Source organism: Natrix helvetica, assembly GCF_964273705.1.
Source record: "Natrix helvetica genome assembly, chromosome: 12".
Taxonomy (NCBI): Eukaryota; Metazoa; Chordata; class Lepidosauria; order Squamata; family Natricidae; genus Natrix; species Natrix helvetica.
In genome coordinates, this window is record NC_138556.1 from 17,125,597 (window position 1) to 17,151,119 (window position 25,523).

The following is a 25,523-nucleotide window of genomic DNA, read 5'->3' on the forward strand; positions in this document are numbered from 1 at the left end:
TCGGGAGTCGGCAGGGGAGAAGTACACCTTTGTCCTATGCTCTTCCCTTAGCACAGAGGAGGCATTGTACACACAGAGACAGATGTTCTCAAGAGACCTAGATCTAGAAATCTCTGTCACAACCTGACAAGGAAAGAGCAAAATAAAAATTAGAAACAGGGGAGGGGGTGGGGAAGTGAAGGAAGGAACCTCTTTCTTCCGTTAGCAACACTTTCAACACTCTACAACCAATTTCGTTGTATGTATGATGTACAATGACTATAAAGCCTATACTAGACTTTCCCAATGAAAGAGCTAAGGCAGGGATGTCCAAACTTGGCAACTTTAAGACTTGTGGACTTCAACTCCTAGAATTCCCCAGCCAGCAGCAGCTGGCTGGGGAATTCTGGGAGTTGAAGTCCACAAGTCTTAAAGTTGCCAAGTTTGGACACCCCTGAGCTAAGGCGTGAAAACAAAAAGGAAACAAATGCCCATTTCTTCCTATAGAGAGAGACCCCATTGCTTGCGGGTGCTAAGACGGTCTTCTTGCAGAGGCACGTAAGTCAATGCCAACTAGGAGCCTAAAAAGGACAGGTACAGCTCGTTTAGCAGCTGCCTCCTTTAGCGATGGTTCAAAAGTTACGACAGCGGTGAGAAAGTAATTTTAGGACCAATTTTTACATCTGTGGCTTTTGCAGGTATAATATGGCAGAAGAAATTAGAAGTCAGATTGTAAGCTACGTTATGGTTTCACTTAGTGAATGTGATACTTAATGAAGTTGCTGATATTAAGTATGGTCGCTAAATGAGGACTTCATGTAAAAACTAACCTACAGAAGATTATGCTACCACCTTAAACGGGATACTATTGTTTAGAAGGAGGGTGGACAAAAGGCAAAAATGCATAGATATTTCAGGGGAAACTATTGTAAAAGCCAAGAACATTTGAAACTATTATGAATAATTTGATTAACATTTCAATAGCCTCAAATGCCAAAATAAACATACTTAAAAAAAAAACTTTAGGGGACATTTCCCATAAATAGCCCAATTATATGCTACAATGCACATAGGTGCAACATATTAAAATCTTTATAGAACTGTCTTTTCCGACTTAAAAAAAGCATACTAGCTATGTGCATATATGTGCAAATCTTCAAGGACAAAATGTTTTCTTATATATCTATGATAAACACATGCAAAATATAAAGCTACGTAAAATCTAATATGCACATTTTTGTATTTTCGGAGCCTGGAATCTATGAACGTTTTACTTTTTATAAGGGAAAAAAAATCACTTTAATGCAAATCTGAAAAAGTTAAGTGGTCTGAATTCATTTATATAAAGAGCAAAACAGAATTCCAGATAACATCAAATAGACAAAAAAAAAAAAAAGACTTCTAAGCGCAGTTCATATCAACTGCAACACTGGAAAATCAGTTTCTTTGTTTTCAAGATACTCTATAAAGATCAGTTCCTTTCCTTTCTAAATCAGATATCAGAACTGAAAACAGAAGCTTTGACGTGACATTTGATAAGCAATGTTTATGCTCTGCCTATTGAATCAATGCAATGAAATGCATGGAATACATAAATAGTATTTTTAATGAAGATAGCCAGGTATCAATTCGTACAACTAATTCTGAAAAAGCATTTTAAGGGACAAGGCCTGATGGAAATTCTCTAGATTTTATTGGGTGGTTTAGGTTTTACGCTGTATTCCACTTTTGTAAGTACTTCTGCAATACAACTATAAGGAGCACAGTATGTTAATGCTTATGCTTGCCGCACACAAATAAGCTAACATGGTATGGGGTAATATAAGCACAGGATATTTGTTAACTGCACTTATGTACCCAAAATTGAAACAAAAAACAAGAGAATGAGAAAGCCTCATTCGGGAGGGTTGATCCAACAGCCTGAACCCAAGAAAAAAAAAAAGAAAGGATTTGGCTTTTAGGTGAAAGTTGGCAGATTTAATAATGTAGGAATTCTAAAAAGTCATCAGTTGGGGGGGTGTACTCATTTGAGTTGTCTACCTTGGCAACTTGGTTTCCAATTTCTTTAGGATAAGGTAAAGCACAGGTAGGACGAGGCAGAAAATATATCCAAATAAGAGATTAAAAGGAAAGAGTTAACAGAACAGAGAGAGATTGGCAGCCTCAGCAACATACTTTGATATATCAGCGAAGATCTTTGGAAATCTAGCCAACTCTTCAAGCCTGAGAGTGTCTCATAGGTGCAGTGAGGTGGGAGTAAGGTAGGCAGGACCCTGCGGGGGAGAAGAATATCTGCTAAAAGGTAACCCCTAACTAAATGCAAGAGAACGCTTGTAGCTCAGGGTTGAACTCTTGGGGAGTCCTGAGCTTGGCTGGTTTTTTTTTTGCAGACGTTTCATTACCCAACTGGATAACATCTTCAGGGCACCTAGTTGGGTAATGAGATGTCTGCAAGAAAAACAAGCCGGCTCGGAAGACACCAAGGACTCCGCAGATAACAACAGAGCTGGGCAAGAATGCAGACTAAGACTTCAGAACCTTTAGAAAAGATGCTTTTTAAGGACAGGATTTCTGTGTTGGGAGGGAGGGGATGAATCCCCTGGCCAACCCAGGCCAGTTGGTTGGTCATTTTCTGGCAAGTCAGTCTAATGAGTTCTCCAGCTCTCTCTCTCTCATCTCTCTCTCTCTTTATCTCCCACTCTCTATCTTATCTCTCTCTCTCTATCTCACTATCTCTTATCTATCTAATCTCTCTCCCCCCTCTCTAATCTACGTCTGTCTGTCTCTCTCCTCTCTCTCTCTCTCTTATCTCTCTCTCTCTCTCTAATCTCTCTCTCTCTCTCTCTCTCTACCCCCCTCTCTAATCTATGTCTGTCTGTCTCTCTCTCCTCTCTCTCTCTCTCTCTTATCTCTCTCTCTCTCTAATCTCTCTCTCTCTCTCTCTCTACCCCCCTCTCTAATCTATGTCTGTCTGTCTGTCTGTCTCTCCTCTCACTCTATCTTTGGGTTAGGAGGCCTCCTCCATGGAAACCTGCCTATGGGGGCACCGGAGACATTACTGGTATTTAACAATAGCAACATCTGGACATAATCAATCCAAGTGGCTGGAAAGAGCATCTATAAAAATTAACACCTGGGATAAAGGACAAAGCTGCTCATTAAGCTTTGGCTTTTTTTGTGCATTTGTACAAAAAAAAAACCCTCAGTGGCAGGCAATAATTCCTTTGCTTTCAGGCAAGTAAAGCACAAAGCATAACCTACTTTTTGCTAAGGCGATTAGATGAGTGCCGAAGTGACAGGAAGAAAGGAAGGAAAAAGAGGACTGTTTAAATTGCTTTCTTCACATTATTATTTATAACAAGGATCAAGCCAAGAAAAATCAGATTAGTGCAAAATGCCATAAAAAATGGAACAGCTGTCCTGCCAAGAAAAGAAAATCATGCATTCTTTATTTTATTCCAATTTGCAAAACAATTCAAACAGGAAAACAACATGCGACTTTGGCTTAGGCCAAAGTTAACAGAGGAGGAGGAGCTGGAAGAAAATCAGGTAGTTTTTACTTCCTTCTTACTTCAAAACACACACTGTCTAGAAAAGCACGTTGTTGTTGATTGATCACTAATCCAATAGACAGATTTATGTTTCCCACTGAAGCCATCCTACGTACCCTAGACTTGATACAATGAGATAATAATTGTTTTGAATGAAGAAAGGAACAGAACCGAAGAAAGGAAAGTAAGCGCTTGACTGAAACACGGAAACATGTCCCTGTTTGTGTTAACAAAAGCTGCGGCCCAGTGAGTTGTTGAAAACGATCACCAAGACCTGTTCTGCCTCTCGTTAAGCAATGATTGCAAAAATCAAACTTCAGCACAACGTAGCAAAAGCACCCAGTAAGTATGTGTTATATAAGGATCAAAATTTGCTCTCTCTGAATCAATGGCTGTTGACTTGCGCATAAGAGAGGTCAAGAAGGAAATTCCTCAGGGTAGCTCCTAGGAACCGCAAAATCTGGGACGTTGGAAAGTCAAGGTTAAGAATGATAGGCTGTTTTCACGTAGGGGACATCAACCACACTGAGAATACCCAGGTAATAATAGGAGGAGGACAAAAGGAATCTACTGATGTCAGCCTGGTTCTCAGAAACAGCAGAACTGAGTTAAATGGAGGAACTCTCTCCATACATGGCATGCAACTATCTCACAAAGAGAAAGAAGGCATAAATATGTCAACAATGAAACGAGAGATTCCTTTTGAATATAGCAACCTTAGATTTTTATGCTGATTTGGTGCAGTAGGAGATGGAGATGCTTATGGACACTGCCTTGAGCTCCAAATAGAGTTACAGTCAAGTCTTGGCCATTTACCGTATTTTTCGGATACAAGATGCACCGGGTGTATAAGACGCACCAACATTTCCACACTCTTTTAGGAGGGGAAAAGGTGCATCTTATACACCCCAAAAATATGGTATATAGGGAAATTTACGATTTATTTTCAGGAGGCTGGCTGTGAATTTTGGAGGCTGCCGTAGATGGATTAAACAAGGAGATTAACCTCACATCCTGGAATCACTAATATATTATGTAGGCATCAGTAGTAGATTATCTGTTTAATTGCATTGTCAAATCCAGGTAGTCCTCGATTTAAGACCACAACTGAGCCCCAAATGAGCAAAAAACGCTCCCCCCCCCCCCCGGAAGCACGCTGGAAGCCTCCTAAAAGCTCTGCACGGTCATTTTTGCAAAGGGGGCAGGTTTTCGGGAGGCAAAAAATGCTGTATTCAGTGTATAAGACACACCCAGATTTTCATCTCCTTTTTTGAAGGAAAAAGGTGTGTCTTATACTCCGAAAAATACGGTACGTATACATTTAAAGCAACACAAATGGGGCATAGTTCTTTGCTTTATGTTCATCTGCTGGCTGGAATTTGGCTTCCATAAGTGACTCCAAACCCCAAGGATTCATGGTGGCCCTAAACCTCAAGAGGCACATCCACTGTTGAAGCAGTAAGGGCTTTAGGCATTGCTGGGAGGGAGGGCTGACTCAACGGCTCCTTCAGATTGTTAGTATATTCTGTGTGAGTCCCCCTCTCTGACACTCAGTGCAAAAACTGAAACGGCCAAAAGGAAACAGCCATTCATTCTTGAGAGATGGGAAGGCTTGAAATTAAGGTCTGCAGAAACTCAATAAGGAAGTTCCCCCTAAGTTCCGCGGCTTAGAAGGAAGCTTCAATGGCAAAGGCGAGGAAATGCATCCTTAAGGCTGCTCCCATTGTCCAACACTAGATCCCGGCCACAGTCAGGAAGCAAACTCTTCAGGCAATTGAGAAGCCAAAGGGATTCTCAAGAATGTCTACACACATTCCTGGCACATGCATCTGTCTAGAAATGTGTTCAAACGGAGACCGGTCCAGCCTCAGCAAATGCTTATCCAGCTGTCAAATGAAACAAAACGGATCTCGTCAAAAGACGACCATGCATAATGGCTTTCATGCCGAATTGGAAGCGGGCGCCAACTCAATCCTCTTTGCATCTGGTTAGAAGTGAAGAGGCTTAGCAACTGCCCCCCACCCTGCCCCCCCAGCCCATCCCCTATCCTTTCTTATCAAGAAGCTGTCTGCCCAGGAAGCTGTGGTAGAAACAAACAATCCTTTCCACCTCCTTTGGCTGAATGGAAAGAACTTGCATTGGTCCATGGTAGTAGATAAACTTAAAAGGTAAAGGTTCCCCTCATACAGTCGTTCCCATCTCTAGGGGGTGGAGCTCATCTCCGTTTCAAAGCCGAAGAGCCAGCGCTGTCCGAAGACATCTCCGTGGTCATGTGGCTGCCATGACTAAATGCCAAAGGCGCACGGAACGCTGTTATCTTCCCACCAAAGGTGGTTCCTATTTTTCTACTTGCATTTGTTACGTGCTTTCGAATTGCTAGGTTGGCAGAAGCTGGGACAAGTCACGGGAGCTCACTCCGTTACGCGGCGCTAAGGATTCGAACCGCCGACCCTTCTGATTGACAAGCTCAGTGTCTTAGCCACTGAGTCGCCGTGTCCCTTTTGAGACAAACATACAAGCAAGCAATCTTCCTTGAGCCACTGTATATGCTGTCCTGGTTACCACAGTTAATGTTACTGGCTGAATGAACCTTAGAGAATCAGAACAATAAAATAGAAAGGGCCTTTTTAAAAAAGAGGGATTGGGAACTGTTTTAAAATTTGACTTTAATACTTCTAGACTATATTCCAACTGATCAATCTAATATTAATACCCAAGCTGGAATAGACTTTTGGAAACTGGAAAAACAAAAACTGCCATTATTGGAAGTGGGGGTTATTGTTTTATTTTATTTTATTGTCTCTACTATGTTTTTATTGCTTGTAAACCTCCTAGAGTCGCTGTGGGCGAGTAGGTGGCTATGTAAGTTTCCCAAATAAACAAATTACTGGATTTTATGTATGTAATAAAAATGCTGGCCTGTTTTTACACGAACTTACCAAAGCGGCTTTCCCTTTGACCTGCTCAAGGCAGCTGTATAAAAACAGGACTCTCAGGTGGAATCCATTATGACACCTTGAGCATCTGTTATTGGTAGGCCCATGCTTTTAAAAAAAATTATCTTATCTTACATGGCTAGTCCAGAATTATCGCACTGTTTAGACAGTGTTCGTTTCTGTAATAATTGTAATTTAATGTGCTGTATTGTCTACATAACGCAGTCCTTATCTCATGAACCCAGTATTTTATTCAAGATGTTAGATGTTGCTTGCCAATAATTTACTTCTAAAATAACTTCCCCATTTAAAAGGAAGATGCCATTTATTTTTGGTTTATGTTCATTGGCTCATAATTAATATTTTACACACAATCAAACAATCCTCAGCTATGAATGGACATACCCTCTATGGTCAATCATAGACAGGTCTAGGAATGTTTCTACACCTTAGTCTGTAAGATGGATGGACTTCAACTCTCAGAATTCCCCAGCCAGCTTTTGCTGGAAATTTCTGAGAGTTGAATTCCGCCTATCGTATCGTTGCCAAGATGGAGAAACAGAGTTAGAAGGTAGGACAGACCCCGATTTCCTCACCAATAATAGTAAGAGGAAAGAAACAGCCACATCAGTGGGGGAAGAAAGTTAAGATTAAAGCTTCACTCCCTTCCAAGGTGTCTCAAGCAGACGATTACGGCATGGTTATGGGATGTCTGTGGGGTTCATTGGACAATTTCAAAAGGCTACCCATCTCTACCATTTCAAATGCAAGTATGAGCAAAAGCTTTCCATTACGATGTGTTTTAGTCGCTTAAAGCATTAGATCTTATTCATGCAAAAGGCAGGTTGCAAGTATCTGCAGTCAAGAGATCTTAAAAAGTTTAATCAGTTAGTTTTTATAAAATCCCTTTTTTCCCCCTCTCCAGCAAGACACCACAGTATGTATATGACGGAAGCTGCATTTAGGCAGGGTGAATTTAGTAATAGGGAACATTGTTTAAAATGTCTCACATGCTAGAAAGAAGCCTGTAGGTTAGGACCAGGATGAGCCCGAGGGAGGGAGGGAGGGAGGGAGGGGTCAAACACATCATCAGTCTCAAGTCTCTTCGTGCCCACAAGAGATCTAACTCCAGCCCACCTTGAATTCCTTCTATTCTTCATTCCAGCTAATTTCCCTCGACCGTTAGCGGTTCAGATTCTTGTCGAGATCGTAAGCTTGCAACGCACTTTTATATTGCTTTGAACTGCCTGGACTTCCTGATTTCTCCTCATTTGACAGAGCCTTTTCAAAGATACAAATACTTCTGTATCTTCTCTGTCAAGGCCTCTCAAAGAGTGAGGGGACAAGGAATTCCCAGCAGGCTTCAGCAGCCCGAAATTTGGAAGTATGCTTGATAATGCCAACTTTTTAAAAGGAAGGCTCCCCGAGGACAAAAAAAAAGAAGAAGGAGGGACTGGTTCCCGTCAAACAGTGGCGTGTAAGAAGCTTACCGTCTGGAACCTCATCTGGCCTCTTCCTTTTCTCATAAACAACTATGATAACTACGAGAATGATGATCTCTGCCAGAATTCCCAGGAAGGGCCAGAGAGGAGCCAAGTGGCTGCGTACACGCAGGATGGTGATTTTGGAGGTCGTGTTCACGGAGTTGGTGGCATTGCACTCGTAATCCCCAGGGTCTTCGCTGATGTGGAGGCTCTGAATACGGAGTTCGGTGTAATTCTCTTTGTTGTTAATGAAGAAGCGACCCGAAGAGTTGTCAATGCTCTAATGAGAAAAGGGCAATCCAGAGCAAAATTACCAAGCATCCCAGTTATTCTGTTATGTGCCCACATCCCATCCTTCGAACGAGCTTAAAATATTCTTCGTTCTGAAAGCTTGGTAAGCTGGGCATGAGGGAAGCAGGGCAAGCTCATTCGCATAGTCATTCAACTTGCTGCCTTTTTAAAACCTCCTCAAGTTCATTTGTGGCGGAAGGATAGAGGCATGTATACGGGCACGTCCTCAGCTTACGACCACAACCGAGGCCCAAATTTGTGTGGCTAAGCAAGTTGTTAAGCGAATCACTGCGGTTGTTAACAACATGGCCTTTAATTGAATCTGGCTTCCCCATTGGCTTTGCTTGCCAGAAGGGGATCACGTGTCACCCCTGGGGCACTGCGACCGTTGTAAATATGAACCAGTTGCCAAGTTTCCGAATTTTGAAGATGTGACCATGGGGATGCTGCAACAGTTGTTAAGCGTGGAAAAGAAAAATGGTTGTAAGTATCGTCGTACTTCGAATTAATCGCTAAATGGACTGTTGTAAGTCGAGGACTGCCTGTATTTCAAATAGCCATGGAGGAGCAATTCTGAGGGGCAAGCAAGGTTAGGTTAGTCAGAAAAGGATGCAGAAAGCTTGAGGGAAACCATAAGCCAGGGGTGTCCAAACTTGGGAACTTTAAGACTTGTGGACTTCAACTCCCAGAATTCCCCAGCCAGCCATGCTGGCTGGGGAATTCTGGGAGTTGAAGTCCACAAGTCTTAAAGTTCCCAAGTTTGGACACCCCTGCCATAAGCGATTCTTGTTTTGCATGAGAAAGCAGGGTCATCTGTAAGAGATTTCCTGCCTAGGAGTAACATTTTTTTAAACATCTGTTGCAGGGACCATACCTGGTTTTGCTCTTAAGGTGTCTCCGATTTTGATCTTCCAAGTTTAAAAAAACAATAGAAAGCTGCCCATTCCCCCCACCCCCAAAAAAGGCTGTTTGCAGAACAATACAATACAATGCAATAGAAGGGACCTTGGAGGTCTTCTAGTCCAACCCCCTGCCTAGGCAGGAAACCCTATACCGTTTCAGACAAATAGCTATCCAACACCTTCTTAAAGACTTCCAGTGTTGGGGCATTCACAACTTCTGGAGGGAAGATGTTCCACTGTTCTAGAGGGAGGGATCTGCCGTTTAGGAGGCAAAAATACCGGAGTAGCTTCATTCCTTGGCCTCGCGCTGCAAACTTCAGTCAACACCTGAGCTTACCTAGTGGCGTTCGATCTTCTACTCACCACAGACATTCCGTTGATTTTTTTGTACCACGTCCACTCTGGATGTGGGTAGCCCACAGACTTGCAATACATCAGTGCCTCCTGCCCTTCGTTCTTGTTCTCACTTCGCTTATGCCCAGTAATATCAGGAGCAGCTAACAGGCACCCAAAAAAAAAGGGATGGGGGGGGGGGGAAAGGAGAGAAAAATAGCAGTGTATAATCCAATCTGTTTCCTCTATAGAACTGCCACAACTCTATATAATGAAATTCGAAATTGTCACCCACTGTTCAAAATTCAAGAAAGCCACAGCGGTGAGCCTTCCGGTGGCTTAATATATTCAATTTTGCCACTGATTATTTATTTAGAGCTTCCTTCCATTTCATATTGAACTATTGAGTAATTTCCTATAATAAGAGTGTCTGCGTCTAATTCTGGGTTTTGTTTTCAGTGTCTTGCACCTCACTGAGTAACCCAACAGTGTTTTAAAAAAAAGTCTGGGGAAAAGCCTTCAATTATACTGAACAGTACAAAAGCATGGAGCAATAAAATAAAGCCCCCCCCCACCCCCAATGCTCTCATTCTGAAAAGAAAGATAATTCTACAACTTCTCCTGAGCAGAAAGTCCCCAACAATTTAGGACTAGGCTGGAAGACATCACATTTATTCCTACAGAAAAATGCAGAAAGTTGCAGCCGGGGTACTTTTTATAGTAGCTTCAAAAGATCCGCAAGAGCAAGCAAAATAAAAACCTACAGAAAGAATGCACAATACTGACATACAGTACTGCGCATGTAGAATTATTTTACATTTTCTACGCTTGGCTTTGGCATTCGGGAGATAAAACCATTTCTCAAGAGGTTCCAATTTTAGGAGGATGGGTGAGCACTCATCACCTGTGAAGACTGTAACCTGGGAGCACCACATAAAACAAAAGTGCTCCACGAGGCATTGCAGGAGGAGAATTTTAGAAGCTAAGCTAAAGAGGAAGATGGAGGAAATGAATTAAAAAGTATGGGTACCTTTTACTTCTATTGAAGCATTTGCTCCTGGGGAGCCGGCAAATACAAATACGCACCAATATTCCCCTGAATCATCAGCTCTGGGCTTGGAGATTCTGCAAAGAAAAAGAAAGAGGGATCAGAATAGCAGGTGACAAATCACCTAGGTTTTACCAAGCCATAAAGGCCCAGTTGTTTCTAGGTTATTCAAGGTTAACACAATAAAAAGCAGTCCAAAATATTCAAAACCTTCTATCAGCTTCTTTGCTGGAAAACCTCCAAATGAAACGCCTGCATGAGAGAGCCAGAAAAGAGCGCTTTCCCTAATATTTTACAGAGCCGATGGGGATTGTAAATAGGGTCTTCCCCGTTTGAAACGGAAGTTCTGAACTATTTTTAAACTATTTTTTTTTAAAAAAATCTGGGTTAAGATGGATTGAATTATCCTATAGACTTTATTAGAAAAATTGGAATAAATTCAAGAGGAAAATGTATAGCAAGGTTCCAATTTGGCTATCAACGTTAGAAGTGTTAGTGCACCCAAATCTTATTAACCTTTAAAGTGAGCATTATCCATAATGTACAGGTAGGTAGCCCTCGACTTGCAACAGTTCCATTTAGTGACCATTCAAAGTTACAACGGCACTGAAAAAAGTGACACAATCATTTTTCACACTTGCCACCGTTTGCAGCATCCATGTCAAAATTCAGGCGCTTGGCAACTGGTTCATACTTATGACCGTTGCTGTGTCCCTGGGTCATGGGATCACCTTTTGCGACCTTCTGACAAGCAGTTAATGGGGAAACCAGATCTGCTTAACGACCGTGTTACTAACTTATTGGCTGCTGTGATGCACTTAACAACTGTGGCAAGAAAGGTCGTAAAATGGGGCAAAACTCACTTTAACAAATGTCTCGCTTAACAACAGAAATCTTGGGCTCAGTTGGGGTCATAAGTTGAATCTGCATTCTGCTTGTTAATGGATAAAGAAACAAATAATGCATGGCTTCCTCCCCACCTCGTAAAGTTTTGGATATTATTTCTTAATGTCATTCATTCTACGAAAAACTTGAGGACTGGATATGCACAGCGTCTAAATCTCCTTAGCTAAAATCGCTAGTTTTGATGCTTAAGAGCTGCTCAGCTACTACATTTTGTTCAGCTGCTTCTGTGGGAGCATCACTGGATTTTCAGAGATGAAAATTTCCTTTTCAGACTTACTTGTACTCTGTCGTGTTTGTGTTCTTCATGGTACTTTGAATTTCTTCTCCATTTTTCACCCAGTAGCTGTTAATGAGGGGGCTAGAGCTGGATGTCAGGTTGCACTGTAGAGTGATGGGAATTTGAGGGGAGGTAATGGTCACTTCATTACTGGAATTGATCCTGGGCTCTAGAGGAAAAGAGAGACATTAAAAGGGCTGTCAGTTTTCACCCGACTCAAACGTCCTACGTGGCACAATTAAATGGCAGAGGAGTTGGGAGAGGAAAAGAACTACACGTGGAAAACAACTTTACTAGCTCAGATGGCATCAAGGCGTACAATGAACAGCTGATTAGCAGAGGGGGGGAAAATAAAACACAACAAGAACTAGTCTAGTGATACAAAAGGGCAAAAAGAAAAAAGAAAGAAAAGAAAAGAATAGATTTTGGTATTCTTTTATTTTTTTAGCCTAACTAAGGGGAAATTCGAAAATAAATAGCACAAGAACATATAGCAAGCATTCAGTCTAATTTTAAAAATAAAATCTTTGGGTGCTTTCACATATCGTTCTAGATTGAAGGATCTTGCTGCAAGAGAAAAACATCCAATAGAATACAATGCTGTAGGTGCAATTCCCCCCCCCCCCAAAAAAAACAGGTATTAGCAGGGCCAGTCTCCTAGGAAGCTTGCAAAGAAAATTGTGCCATTACACCCTTCTGTGTTCTCAATAATGGAAGACAATTTCAAATCACCAATTGCATAACACAGATTTTGAGCTATAATGAAACAGACAGGAAACAAAGTTTATTTAGCTAGTGCCCCAAACTAGAGCTGGTACCATTTTGGAATCAGCAGCAAACATAAAAGCTTTGTAGCAAGTCTACTCGTCTCGTTTTCTATGCTACAGAGGACACCTATTTAAGATGATGAGTAAGGAAGCCACCCCCTCCCCTTTCTCAAAGTTTGCCTTGCCCCTAACAGCCTTAACTTCTTAGAGCCCTGTTGTGTTCCTCGGGATCCCTTTCCCACCAACCCATTTACCTAAGAAAAAAAAAAAAGAAAAGAAGGTTGAAACCCTTTTCCCAATTAGCATATGGATTTTTCCTGTGATCTATATTCAGATTACACAGTATTTGAAAGAGGAACTGCACAGGGAAGCAAACCAAATTTCAAGTCCTTAAAGCACCACGGTCTTTTGCAAGGCTTGGGCAGAGATTCCTGGCTTTTTACATGGGGTTATATTATAATAACAACAGATTTAACAGAGTTGGAAGGGACCTTATAGGTCATCTAGCCCAGCCCCTCGCCCAAGCAGGAGACTCTACACCATTTCTGACAGTTGACTGTCCGGTCTCTTCTTGAAAGCTTCCAGGGATGAAGCTCCCACAACTTTTGAAGGCAACTTCTGTTCCATGGGTTGACTGTTCTCACTGTCATAAAATTTCTCCTTATTTCTAGGTTGAATCTCCCCTTGATCAGTTTCCAGTCATTATTCCTTGTCTGGCTTTCGGGTGCTTTGGAAATTATACACAGCCACTTTGCTTTACTGGGTAGAAAGTGGTCACATTCGTAATGTATTGCTATACCAAGCTAAACTCCCATGTCCTCCAACTAAGGAACGTGCAGTGCGTTATCTTGATAAACAGTCCCACACGAATCCTCTGAAGCAAGAACGTATCACCGTACAGGTCAAAATATACTTCATGTGTATCAGGCTATGCATTCTTTCATCCTTCCTTTATATTTATGCTGTGTTTTATACTTTAGACCTTTGGAATCCATCCAATGCAACAGTATAATCTTTGTTCTGCAATTACATGTGTTCAGGCAGACTATGGGATTAAACCAAGTATTGGTAGAGCAATACTTTTTTTTTAAAGACCCATTGCTAAGCATTTACTCCATGCCAGCATCTCAAAAGACGTAGTACAAAGCCATACCACCCTATTTGAAAACAATTGTGTAAAGGAATAGTGTAAGAATTTGAAAGACTTGTCATGATTTACTTCTGGCATGGAATGTTTTGCAAATACATTTGATTTTATGGATGGTCTTGACATATGCATATTATCTTCTGGCAGAGATAATAAATGGCCTGATAAACATGCTGGTTACTGTAATAGAGAACAGGAGAGCATGTCTTGTTAGTAGCATGGGATTGTACCTACATGACCACATCCGTGAAAATCTTTATCTACTAAATGAGAATTACCCTACGCAAATATAAGTTATATTCAGATTTAACATGGCAATATTCTAGACGGAAAAATCAGCATAATTAATTGAAGCATAAAATGTTCAATTGCGGCTGTCCAATTAGTTCACAAAAAGGAAACCTGATTTTCACTTCATGTATTTGCTTTCCTTGCAGCTTGAACACGAGGAAATCTCACGCTCAGTGGAAAACATTACTAGTTAGAGTTCCTCTCCAGTGTATTTGGAAAGTTCTGTTACTTTTCCATTAATGAGTTAAACATTTCCTCAGTAACTCACCATGCAGATTAAACAAAATTAGACAGAGGCACTTGATGAATAGTATCTACATGCAATATGAAATACTGCATGAATAAAGTTTGTCAAGAACACAAACAACTCCACCCAACGTAGAAATTTATAAACCAGCCTTGCATTCGCTAACCTGATGCCAAGAGCCACATTGGCTAGAAAGTCTGGGGATTATAGTCCGAATATATTTGAAGGACATCAGACTAGGTAAGACTGGTATTATATTTTCCTACCAGTTGTTAAAATAAGAATTAGAAACAAGGCAGAAGGAAGTAAATGGGAAAATGCTACACAGTCTTTATCTCCTAGAAATGGGCAATACAAGTAGTTGCATTTCAAGAATTCTGGGTTTCAAAATTTTGTTCCGCAGTATTATATAAAAAATTGCTTTCAGAATACTAGTTTTTAGATTGCACGTGATGCATTTTAGCAAAATGGTAATATAAAACTGATAGTAAGAGAAGCATGCAGTTACTACTGGAACATCACACTGACCGTCCAGTATTTCTCTTAGTTAAAACTGTATCATAATGCTTGTATATGTCAGCCATTACACATAACTGATTCTTGGTTTTTAATAAAATAACCCTCTACTGTTAGCTGTTCTTACTGCCTATTTTGAAATCCTTAAAAAAAAGGATTTGTATGCTTTCCCCATCAGTTGTAGTCATATACTGCAGGAAATTCTTCAAGTCTTCTATAATAGGAGTTTGTATGCTGTGCAAACAAAGCATCATAGGCTTGCTTTCTATATCCTAATACATGTATACTTTGTACTGTTCTGTTTACACACACAAAAAAAACATTTATGGTGCAGCATTATGATCCGAAATCCAGATTAAGTTACCAGATTTATTTTCACTGCATGGCCCAGGAGAAGGCTGCAAGCCACAACAAATAAGAAAAAAAAATCCACATTATTACTGAATATTTCACATTTACACGATTCCTCATATACTGTGTGGGCAATTTTTTCCTCACACATCAGTCTCTGATACACTGTAACACTCCATTTTGATACACCTATATCCTACTCAATGTAACTATTTTTTATGCGCATAGCAATATAGAAGGTAAATTGCAGAAAGAAAGTAATCTTTCTAAAAGCTTCTAAAAGTAATGCCTTACGTTTGAGATTATGCTTTTGATACGAGTGTTGACATTACAGACCAGTGTTTATGATTAGATTGGTTTAGCCAAGGCATGGACCTGATGGAGCTGCAGTTTACAAAAATATATGTTTTAAAATAAAATCTGCTTGCTGGAAAAGGTGCTGCCAGACTCCTCCGGATCTTTTATAGTATTATAGTAAAAGAAAGCAGGGAATTCATACCACTCAGAGGTAAAAAAAATCAATCAATCAAGGTTACTTCCCATATATTCTTGCCTGCTTCTTAAGATCAATGCCTCTTGCAAGCCTTGTCTTCAATTGAGATGGGCCTGGTGAAAGAAAGAAAGAAAGAAAGAAAGAAAGAAAGAAAGAAAGAAAGAAAGAAAGAAAGAAAGAAGGAAGGAAGGCGGACGGATGGAAGAAGGGAGGGAGAGAGGAAGGAAGAAAGAAAGAAAAAGAAGGGAAGAAAGACAGACAGACAGAAAGACAGAGGGAGGGAGGAAGGAAGGAAGAAAGAAAAAGAAAAACGGAGGGGGGGAGGGAAGGGGAGGGAGAAAGAAAGAAAGAAAGAAAGAAAGAAAGAAAGAAAGAAAGAAAGAAAGAAAGAAAGGACAGACCTATTTCCATATTAAAAACCGTATTGTAAAATGTTCTACAAGCCTCATTCCCTAATGGATTTTGCTGCCTTGCAGATCTTGGACTCTAAAAAGAACTGTTAAAAATGTCGGAAAGGCAGATGCAAATCAATTATATATGCCTCAGAACTAGAAACTGCCAGATTTGCCAGCATATTTGGGAAGCTTACAGGCCTCAATTAGAGAAAATGGTTCTTCCATTGTTGGCTTCCCAGGGTCTAATATTCAGGATAATTTTCCTATGAATCAGGAAGCAATTCATTAGCATTAGTAGATATTAATTGTTTAATCCCCCAAGAAGTTGTCCAATCTTTCCTAAACGTGAAACTTAAGGTGTGCCGGATATTCATTTTTATTGTAAGAATTTACATGTCATCTTTCAAAATAAAAATCCTCCTGCGATGGTAGATATTAACTCTTTATTGCTGCTTGCTTCACAATGCAATACGATTCATTGGCCTGCTACTCTGTGCGATGGGGCTGTTCAGGAACCACCTCTGACAACATTTTAGAATGTAATCATGATTTCTAAGCCTTCTGATAGACTCAATGGCTTAATAAATAAGTCGATTACAAGATCATCCCAGGCAATTTAGGTTTGTATGTAAGGAGACATAACTTGAGTGTTACAGGAAGGGGATGAGAAAGGAAAGACTTTGGACTGCCACTTTTGCATTTGTAAGTAACCAAGGAAAGTACCAAGCAGAGACTGTTCAACATATCTGGGAAGTTTCAGTAGGTATGTTGTTTATAAAAAGCAACTTCTGGCTTAAAGGGAAAACCCAACATTTTTCAGGCAGTAAAGATTGCCGACGAGAGTCTATGGACTTAAAACCGAGAAGAAAAAAAGGAAGGCAATTCCACGATATCCCAATAAACGAAATAATAACAAATAAAAAAGAAATTGTTAGGTTAAGAATGAACGCAAAAGAGACAAGGCACTCGTGGAGAAACTAGGACAGCACAGAGCCTACTATAAAAGGTAAAATAAGTAAACAAATAAAAAGGAATAAAAGCAAAAAGGAAACAAACATTCCAATACCAGCTTGTTTTCAGAGGAACTAGAATCAAAGATTCTCAATACTTGTGATCCTAGGAAGGAGGAGACACATTAAGAAGGGGGCAAAAACACACTTGACACGTCCACAAATGAAGAAATCGACAGAACTTTCTCCCCACCAAACATACACACACATGCACGCAACGAAGACGATTGGTGGGTGATACTAAGGGTCACAAGAGAGGTGGGGGGGATGAGGATCTCTGGGAGTGCCTCTAGAGACTACAACACTACTGCTCTGAGGAGCTGAACTCACTCTGAAGGACGCTTATAGTAGCCTGGGCTCGTATCCACGTTATGGCAGGATTTTGCCTCAAGTCATTCCTTCTGGGGTCGTTGCTCGCCCTGCACTCATATGTCCCAGAGTCTTCCAAGGTAAGACGAGTGATTCTCAGCACGCTCACGCCATTCACCCCGTAGGCAGTGTTAATGGTGACACGGCGCTTTCGAGCACCATCCCACAGCTGTTTGAAAGATTCAGCCCGGTTGACTTCAGCGTACCACCACTGGATCTCTGGGGTGGGGTTCCCAACCACGTCACAATACAGTTCAAAGGCGTCCCCTGTGAGCTTAGTCTCTGACATAGGCGACTTGACAAACCCAGCTAGAGAGGAAAAGGGGCAGCAGAAATGCCATGACAGATGAACGGGGTGGGGTGGGGTGGAAAAAAGAAACAGATCTTATAAAGAAAGCAAATGAAATTGCAGAAAACACAAAAAACCAAAACGAAAGGAAAACAAAAAGAGAGACATGCCCATCTACAACAGTGGTTATAGTGTGAGTTCAAAAGAAGAAAAGTGAGATTGGCAGAAAAGCCAGGTTTAAGGGAGACAAGCCAATTCTTAGTCTGCGACAGAAAGAGAGTGGGTCTGTTTTTTCCCCCCTTCGTTCCATCTAGTAATAATAGTTCCAAAGGAGGAGGTTAAAAACTGGGTGGACATCTTAAGTCTTATCAGGAATTCCCTTTCTTTAAACTCCAAAAATTCCCCTTTATTATCTCCTTTGGATTTAACACTGGGATTAGGAAAAAAAACCTCTCTATTATAACCAGGGCTCCACCAAGCTTGTGCTTTGATCTCCTCTTATTTCAAGCCCAGAGGGATATATGACAGTCGGATAAATTGTCTTACACATCTTATAGCAGCCCACACTTAAAGAACTCTTGTGTTGCAATAATCGCTGTATTACCATAAACGTATGCTGATTAAAAACAAACGGACCACAAAGATGCGAAAATTAGGCAAACAATCATGAGATACTGTTATAGTCACACACCAAATAACAATCCCATGCCTTGTAGATCTCTATTTTTCTCCCCAAGAACTGAATCAGCATTTTCAATTCCTTTAATATGGTATCTTTCAAGGTCATAGTACAAGTGGGATTTTTCGTAATGACTAAGAATTCATTTGTTCTCAAATCCCATGTCCAAGTACCAGTGGGCTTGCTCTGTGCCCAAGGCAGGATCAGAACTCACGGATTACTGATTTCTAGCCTAATGCCTTAACCGCTACACTCAACTAGCTCTCACTACATCTAATAAAATAGATTACACCTAGATTACCAATTACTTAAAGTTATAAGATTAGTTTTCTGTTTGTTAAACAACACCTAAACTAGATTGCAAAATATTTCAAGACAACGTAGAAGGTGTTACCTGCTTGTTTATATACTGAGTCACTCTGGAGTGTTACAGACAGTCATTTTCCTCATATTCCAATATGCATTCAATCATGAAGTAAGCCAACCATTGTTGGAAATCAACATAGTATATATCAGCCAAGAAAGAACTCAGTTTTTGCCTCCCATTTCACAAAGCACCTCCCTATGAGATCAAGAATCATTCCTGTCACACTTTTCAGTTTCATATTTGGTGGCAAAGAAAGATATAAAATATTTGCTGATTTAACTCCACACTGCTGATCATTTCTTAATGATGTAGCTGAGGGAAAGTTTCTGATCTTCTAACTAGTGAAGAACGGGACACTACTGTCTTAAAAAAATTACAGTAAAACTTTAAAACTATATTTTCAATCCTAATTTGGTGAAAACTCAACCAGTACAGCTAATACACGTATAAGCATTGTGCTGTAATATTCAATATCCACCACATTTTTGCTTTTACAGAATGTCTGCAAATCTAGTTAAGGTAAATGCTTCTGAGTATTGCTATAATTTTGACTAGCGCTATACCTATTTAATAATTTTGAATACACTGGATAGTTCGTATTATTAGCTTCAATTAGTTTCTTCAAGATGGTGACAAATGATTTCTACAGGCAGAAAAGCCTTCTAAAAAAAAAAAAGCCGCTAACAAAAATCCAAATCCAAACATGATGTATCTTAATATAGTTTTGTCTGCAGGTTCTATAAAGCAAGTCATGAAATGGGCCATACATATACTAAATTATTAAGGTGACCAAAAGGCATCATCTCACTAAAAGCTGTGCTGGATAATGTTAATGTTGCAGAATCATAATACAGGCCTGAGCGTAGGGATACGATCCTGCTGAGCCATTCGCTCTCTGTTCTGACGGTGCTGCTAAAATATACATAGCCTTAAACACAACCCTTCCTTTGCTTTCTGCATCCTACACCAGTTAGCAAGAAGTTGAGCTGTTTCCAAATGAGTTCTGCTGGAGTGATCTTTGTATTTTCAAGCTCGGAGGCTAATCCTTTAATATGGCAAGAGCAAGAGATACATTTGGTGCTTATGAACAGTCACAACTGAAATATGAAGTCATAGAACGAATAGAATTTTATATTTAACCACTTTTATCAAGAAGCTTTTGTGAAAGGTGCATAATAAATTTACATTACTTCGCAAATCTCCTAATTTAAATGTTTCTTTGCCCCAGACTACTACAACTCTTATGGCAGCTACACTCAAGACAATACAGATTTTAATTTTAAGAGCAATCCTCTTTAGTACAACCACTAAAATGAAGATCTTTATTCTTTTTAATATTAGCACTATCCACACTAATCATATTTTCAAGGTCAAATGAACGCATGGAAAGAAAGGCCTTCAACCATGTCTCACTTTCATGATGTAAATCAGTTATTATTCTGAAGATATCTACTTATCATCATTAGCTTTTGCACTAATTCAGCCTATTTCATCCTACCAAAGCCAGTTAGTGTCATATATATTACTGAAGAGTGAAAGTCTGAATATTTCTACTGTTAAGGATTTGAAACATTCCTTGTTTACATTGCCTCTTCTTGTATTGGTCTGCCAGAAAACTGGAATATATCCAAAGCCTGTAAGTGATCAGTCACATAAAGTTGTTCAATAAATTTCTAGACAACAATTTTAAGACTTAACCACTTACTCTACAATTCTGTTACTGTACTAATTCTGCTTTTATTTAATTCAGATTTGGCATGATAGCACATGAAATAAACAGTCCAAACTGGTTCTTTGCAAGTACTATGGGTTTTCCCTTATCTGTAATTTATTTTCTAGTCAACTTGATTTAAAGCAGTTCAAATTTTGATATAATTTTACAAATTACTAAGAGCAACAGGAAAAAAACGAAAGCCATACACAATTCCCCCTTTAATTTGTTTCAAAATTAAGTATTCAGGAATTGATGTTCTATAATTTTCAGAACTGTCTTTTTGAAAGCACTGGTCATGCTGGAAAGAAAGTGAAGGGGGGAAAAGGTATAATTTTGGTATCAAAATAACAAATCAATTTTCATCTTTCGGTCTTTAACCTCAAAAATGCTTCCTGGATTTTCTTTGGACATGCTGGGCTTTTCTGTATTCATTTTATACTCTCTGTACTGACAAGTGTCACTCACTCGGATGCAAACTCATGGTTCTCACAGTTCTCTGGATCAGAAAAGATTTTCCATGATAGACCTATCAGAAGAACTCTCTTGAGTTGTGAAGGAGCACAAAGCATGCAGATGTTCTATCTGATCAAACAGAATGCAGCCACTCTTCAAAAGAGCAGCGTCATAAGGCTTCTTTAGAGATCCCACTAACACCAGTAACAAAACATGCTTTTGTCTTACAACGCAGGCATCTCTAAACATTTTCATTGCCATGTTTCCTTGTTTAATACTTAAGCTATTCTTAGGCATTTTGGGGGTGGGGGAGGGGAGAAGCTTAGGAATGAACAGAAAGGCTGCAGAAAAACAAAAGTGTTCATTAAAATGGACTCATTTCATTCTTGTTAAACAACTGAAGATAGAAGGGACATAGGAAAATACATCCCCCCCCCTTTCTTAGATCTTTTTTAAACCTTCTGGTCCTCCAGGAACAGCAGGATTTCCTCCAAAACGTTCAGCTGATAACTATACATTTTGTGTGTTCTAGATTCTTGACCCTTTACTTCTGTTCTGTCCTTTCCTTGCTGCCACTTACCCATATTATTAAACCTCTTGCCAATTTAAATTAATAATCTCCTTATTGCTCCAACTCTTCTGATACTGCCACAGATTTTTATCTATCTTTTTATTGCCTTCCTTTCATCAGCTTCCAGGGACATTGTAAGCTAGACCAGCCATTTTGAGGTTCATAAGTCAGCTTTGTAGCAATGCAGAGATCTGGACCTGGCCTGCAAGAATTAACAGCCAATCTTGCATTTTTGGACCATGTTGCAGTTCCAACACGCCTAGAACATACTGAAACTGTTTTCTGCACTGCCCTGTAGCAAATTCTAGCAAGTACATCTGATTTCCACATCTTTCCTGCCTTTCAGGTCAAACCTCTTGACCACCTCTACAGACAATTCAAACGATTTTGTATTTTTAGATTAAAGAGCTTACATACTGCATGCAGAGGGCAGTTTTCAATCAAATTTCAGACCATCACTGAAAACAATACAGGTAGTCCTCGACTTATTACAGTTCATTTAGTGACCGTTCAAAGTTACAACGGCACTGAAAAAATTGAGTTTGGCTGTTTTTTCATAGTTACGACCACCGCAGTAGCCCCATGATCATGTGATCAAAATTCAGACGCTTGGCAACTGGCTCATATTTATGACCTTTGCTGCGTCCCAGGGTCATGTGTTCACCTTTTGTGACCTTCTGATCAGCAAGGTAAACGGAGAAGACCGATTCACTTAACATCCGTGTTACTAATTTAACAACGGCAGTGATTCACTTAACAACTGCGGCAAGGAAAGTCGTAAAATGGGGCAAAACTCACTTAACAAATTTTTCACCTAACAGCAGAAATGTTGGGCTCAATTGTGGTCGTAAATCGAGGACTACCTCTATAACAATATTATTTACTCATCCTATAGCAATAAATTGGATTTTTGGTGGCCAAGCTTATTGCCAATGACCCAAGGGCATTTTCCCTAATAAAGCCAACTTACAATAACCACTCTTCCTCATCCTTGCTTCTGTACTCATCCCTTTAATCTTCTCCCAGCTAATAAGCAAACATTGAAGTGAAGTACCTTCAAAGCAATTTACCCTGGCATCCAATGGCTCTAGTCCCCAAGATCTTACGCCAACCTCCTCCCACCTATTTTAACAGAGCGTGTGGTCACTACAATTCCCAGAATGCTTAGCTGTTAGAATAGAATAGAATTCTTTACTGGCCAAGTGTGACTGGACACACAAGGAGTTTGTCTTTGGTGCAGATGCTCTTAGCTGTGCTGCTTGGAGATCGTAGTGTCTGCACATCTGGAGGGCCTCAGATTAGGGCAGATAAAAATGCACCCTTCTGATGACATGGGGCCGTGACTTCAACAAACCTGGCTACACTTCAAGGACATTATCTTTCCCCCTGCAAGACAGCCGCTCCCTTGCCGAAATCCTGGGTAGATTTCTCCAGATCCTTCCTCGCCTTCTGCTGCAACAGATCCACCCTCAGCCATGCCTAAGGGAGGGGGAAAGGGTGACTCTGACGACAACCTGCCTTCCCTGCAGCTTTTCCTGCCATTGCTTCCTTTTCTTTCCCTACGTATCTTCTCTTTCCCCACATATTTTCTCTTTTCCTACCTAGCGGCGTGCCTAAACGCACCAGCGTGCCCACTGTCCCTGCCCTACCGCCCCCATTTATTTGTACCCATTTCCCATGTTCTTACTCTTGTTTATTCCTAGTCCTGTCATCTTGTACACGAGCCACAAACTAAATAAAAATAAATCCCACAGGCTCAGGATTTCCTGGTGGTCTCCCATCCCATCCCATCCCCGCCTTGGTACCCGCCTTCCAGAGGCAGAATCCTTCAGGCCCCCTCCTGGCCCCGCCACCCCGAGGAGGCCCTCCCCTCCCAGGCCCCGCCCCCTTGTCAATCACCGCCTCAGGTCGGCTCCTCGCCCCCTCAAGGCCTCCCCCCCTCCGGGTCGCCTTTCCTTACCGTTCTGCGCGCCAACCGGCGTCGGCCAGAGGCTCCCCGCCGTGGCCAGGAGGAGGAGGAGCGAGAGGGCCGCGGGGAGGGTGGCTGGGCCCCGCAGCATCGTCCCGGCGGCGGAGGAGGAAGAGGAGGAGGAAGGGCGGGCAGGGGGCGCGGGGGCGGCGGCCGGCGAGGGAGGAGAGGGGAAGGGGAGGCGAGAGGAAGAGGAAGGAAGGAAGGAAGACGAGGCGGCCGTCACAGACTCCGGAGCCCTTCGGCGTCGCCTTCGCCTGCCTTTTTTTTTCCCCCTCAGCGACGGAGCGGGCTCCTTCTGCGGCAGCGCCGGAGTCTCGCGAGAACTCGCCTCTCCCTTCTCGTGAGAGGAGGAGGCGGCCGCCGAGAGCGCAGAAAGGCGAGGACGACGAGGAGGAGGGAGGAGCCAGCAAGCACCGCCCACACGCCTTGCGACGTCACGGAGGGAAGGCGCGTCCTCCTCTCCTCGCGCGGCGACGTCACGGGGTGGGCGTGGCTTCGATCTCCTCTTCCTTGCGCGCGCTGTTCCCGCGAAGGGACCGCCTCCCTGCGGTTTTCCCCAGGCTTGGTCGGTCGTCAGAATGGAGGGAGCTGCGGGGCTTGCGGGCAGTGGGGTTTGCGCGGATGAGGAAGGAGGGGAGGGGAGGCAGCCCTAGTGTGGTACATGGGGCCTCAGCCTTGTGCTGGGAAGGGCTGGGGTTTCTCCACCATGGTTTGCTAGTCGTGATGATAGGATAGGATGGGATAGAATAGAATAGAAGGAATGTAGGATAGAATAGAATAGAACAGGAGGAATGTAGGATAGGATAGGATAGAATGAATGAATGCAGAATAGGATAGAATAGAATAGGAGGAATGTAGGATAGAATAGGATAGAATAGAACAGGAGGAATGTAGGATAGGATAGAATAGAATAGAACAGGAAGAATGTAGGATAGGATAGGATAGAATGAATGTAGAATAGGATGGAATAGAATAGAATAGAATGAATGTAGAACAGGATAGAATAGAATAGGAGGAATATAGAATAGGATAGGACAGAATAGAATAGAATAGAGCTGGAAGGGACCTTGAAGGTCTTCTAGCTGAGCCTGGATGACTGAGAACCTCTTACAGACTTAGAGCTCTCCGTGGTTAACTCGCAATTGGCTGCTGATGCAGTTCTACAGAGGAATTATTGAGTCTGTCATCTGCACCTCCATAACTGCCTGGTTTGGTTCTGCCACCCAACAAGACAGACACGGACTTCAGAGGAGAATCAGAACTGCAGAAAAAACAATGGCTGCCAACCTGCCTTCCATTGGGGACCTGCACACTGCATGAGTCAAAAAGAGGGCTGTGAAAATATCTACAGACCCCTCGCATCCTGGAAATAAATTGTTTCAACTCCTACCCTCAAAACGACGCTATAGTGAACTGCACACCAGAACAACTAGACACAAGGACAGTTTTTCCCCGAACGCCATCACTCTGCTAAATAACTAACTCCCACAACACTGTCAAATAATTTACTAAGTCTGCATTACTATTACTATTATTTCCTCCCACTTCTTGTTATGAGAAATTACAGGTAACTAACTTTGTTGCTTGTATCCTTATGATTTATATTGATAGTTTCCTAGTATGATTTGATTGCTTATTTCTACCCTATGACTATCATTCAGTGTTGTACCTTATGATTTAGGATGCATGTATCTTTTCTTTTATGTACCAGATATGTGAGAGCATATGCACCAAAGACAAATTCCTTGTGTGTCTAATCACACTTGGCCAATGAAGAATTTTATTCTATTAGTCTATTCTATATTTTGTATTATCTTTGCTTCATTTTTATACTTCCTTTGTATCCCGTGAATAAAATTTATATTAAAAAGAGAGGGGGGGAAATTATAAAAACCTCTTGTCGTAAGAACAGGCTAAAATCAGCATTAGCGGGGGGGGGGGGGAATACACCTGTTCCAGGCCTGGTGGGTTTGACTCGGATTTAGCCACTCGTGAATTGTGAAAGAAAATAAATAAATGCAACTCAAAAGAGGAGACAGATTTGCATAAACTCTGCATATATTAATTAACAAGCACAGGTGCTTGTTTAGAAATACCGATTAGGTTTTCAGTACAGTCTCACTAGAGATTGTTGTGGCTGGTTGATCACCATGGAATAATCTAAACAATCCATTAAACGTTTGTT

The 25,523-nt window shown here is 41.2% G+C and overlaps 2 protein-coding genes across 3 annotated transcripts in view; one reads left to right on the forward strand and one right to left on the reverse strand.

The window, feature by feature from the left end:
• NPTN (neuroplastin) overlaps positions 1-23,668 on the reverse strand; it is a 30,521-nt gene extending 6,853 nt beyond the window's left edge. Inside the window, exons 1-6 of one of the 2 annotated variants that reach the window (XM_081964676.1) lie at positions 23,327-23,668; positions 17,255-17,602; positions 11,708-11,876; positions 10,507-10,601; positions 9,507-9,640; positions 7,957-8,230 (exon numbers count right to left, since the gene is read on the reverse strand). In XM_081964676.1, the coding sequence (XP_081820802.1) occupies positions 7,957-8,230; positions 9,507-9,640; positions 10,507-10,601; positions 11,708-11,876; positions 17,255-17,602; positions 23,327-23,426 (1,120 nt within the window). In that variant the 5' untranslated portion in view covers positions 23,427-23,668. The remainder of the gene's footprint in view (positions 1-7,956; positions 8,231-9,506; positions 9,641-10,506; positions 10,602-11,707; positions 11,877-17,254; positions 17,603-23,326) is intronic. The other variant, XM_081964675.1, reaches the window with a different exon arrangement.
• Positions 1-25,523, forward strand: part of BBS4 (Bardet-Biedl syndrome 4) — a 303,820-nt gene that overhangs the window by 264,621 nt on the left and 13,676 nt on the right. The gene's annotated exons all lie outside the window — the stretch shown is intronic.